Genomic DNA, 1,152 nt, shown 5'->3' on the forward strand with positions numbered 1-1,152 from the left:
ACTATGCTACCAGAGCTCCTCAAGGAAAGCAGAGGTATTGAAAAAAATACAGATGCTCACTTACATCAACTGTGTTTACATGTTACTGGGAACATGAGTTATCTAATCTAGCTGGCAGTGGGATCATCTTACCTTTGCCCTACTCTTTCAATATTTAAAGCACATTTGCATCCATTGTTTTATTTCATCTTCTCTGCATGCTTTGTCTCTTTCCAAGAACCGTTATTATTCCCCATTTTATAGAGGCAGAGTGGTACTTAAAAGTACCTTACACCTTCCCCCCAAAAGCCGGCTCCTTTTGTCTTTCCTCCAGGAGCCCACTCAGCTAGTGCACAAAGTCTGCCCTTTTCTACAATTTAAAATATTCTGTCTCTCTCTCCTCCCTTTCTCTCCTACTTCTTTATAAACACTGTTTTGCAACTCAGCTCTCTCTCATTTAGATAAAGAATTTCAGCCAATAATTCACACTAAGGCAGTCTCCCCTTCCAAAGATCTTGCACTCGACTTAGATTCAGGAAAATAAACAAAAGAAACTAAATCTAACTCTAGAAATTTCCAAATTCCAGTAGTAGACAAATCATCTGCTGCCCACCCCCAGCCCACCCCCACCACCTCTGTCTATGCGAGTCAGCCTTAAGAATACTTTTACAGCCATCTTCCTTTTTATATTATTCAGATTCTCAAAAGTCAGGGTCATAAACAAGAGTGAGGAAAACTGATCCTGAATGATAGAGAGAGGGAATTATCTTTTTCTGTAGTCAGTGGCTAAGGCATTTGACGGCTAACCAGAAGGCTGGCACTTCAAACTCACCATACACTCCTTGGAAGGAAGTTTGGGCAATCTACTTTCGTAGTGATACCACCTCGGAAATCCAAGGAAGGGTTGCTATGAGTCGAAATCGACTCCACAGCAGTGAGTTTGGTTTGGTTTGGTTTGGTGGTTAATAACATCAACATAATCCTGTTCTAACCCTCCTTACTTTCCACTTTTGTTTCTTTACTTTTAGCCCAAAACAGCAAGCCAAGATGGCAGAGTATTGCCGACTGATATTTGGGGATGCACTTCTCATGGAGCCACTGGAAAAATACCCAGTAAGCAATGTTGACATTTACCCCTGAAGGAACAAGCATATTATTTACAACTGGGGTAGT

The 1,152-nt window shown here is 41.1% G+C and overlaps 1 protein-coding gene across 1 annotated transcript in view; it reads left to right on the forward strand.

Annotated features, from left to right (window-relative positions):
* Positions 1-1,007: 1,007 nt before the first annotated feature.
* The window catches only part of PLCB1 (phospholipase C beta 1), a gene marked incomplete at its 5' end in the record, with an annotated part of 251,113 nt that continues 250,968 nt past the window's right edge, over positions 1,008-1,152 (forward strand). The window contains one exon of the mRNA XM_007955668.2: positions 1,008-1,092. Within this exon, the coding sequence (XP_007953859.2) occupies positions 1,008-1,092 (85 nt within the window). The remainder of the gene's footprint in view (positions 1,093-1,152) is intronic.

Source organism: Orycteropus afer, unplaced genomic scaffold, assembly GCF_000298275.1.
Source record: "Orycteropus afer afer isolate SDZICR_OR568_19922 unplaced genomic scaffold, OryAfe1.0 scaffold00529, whole genome shotgun sequence".
NCBI lineage: Eukaryota > Metazoa > Chordata > Mammalia > Tubulidentata > Orycteropodidae > Orycteropus > Orycteropus afer.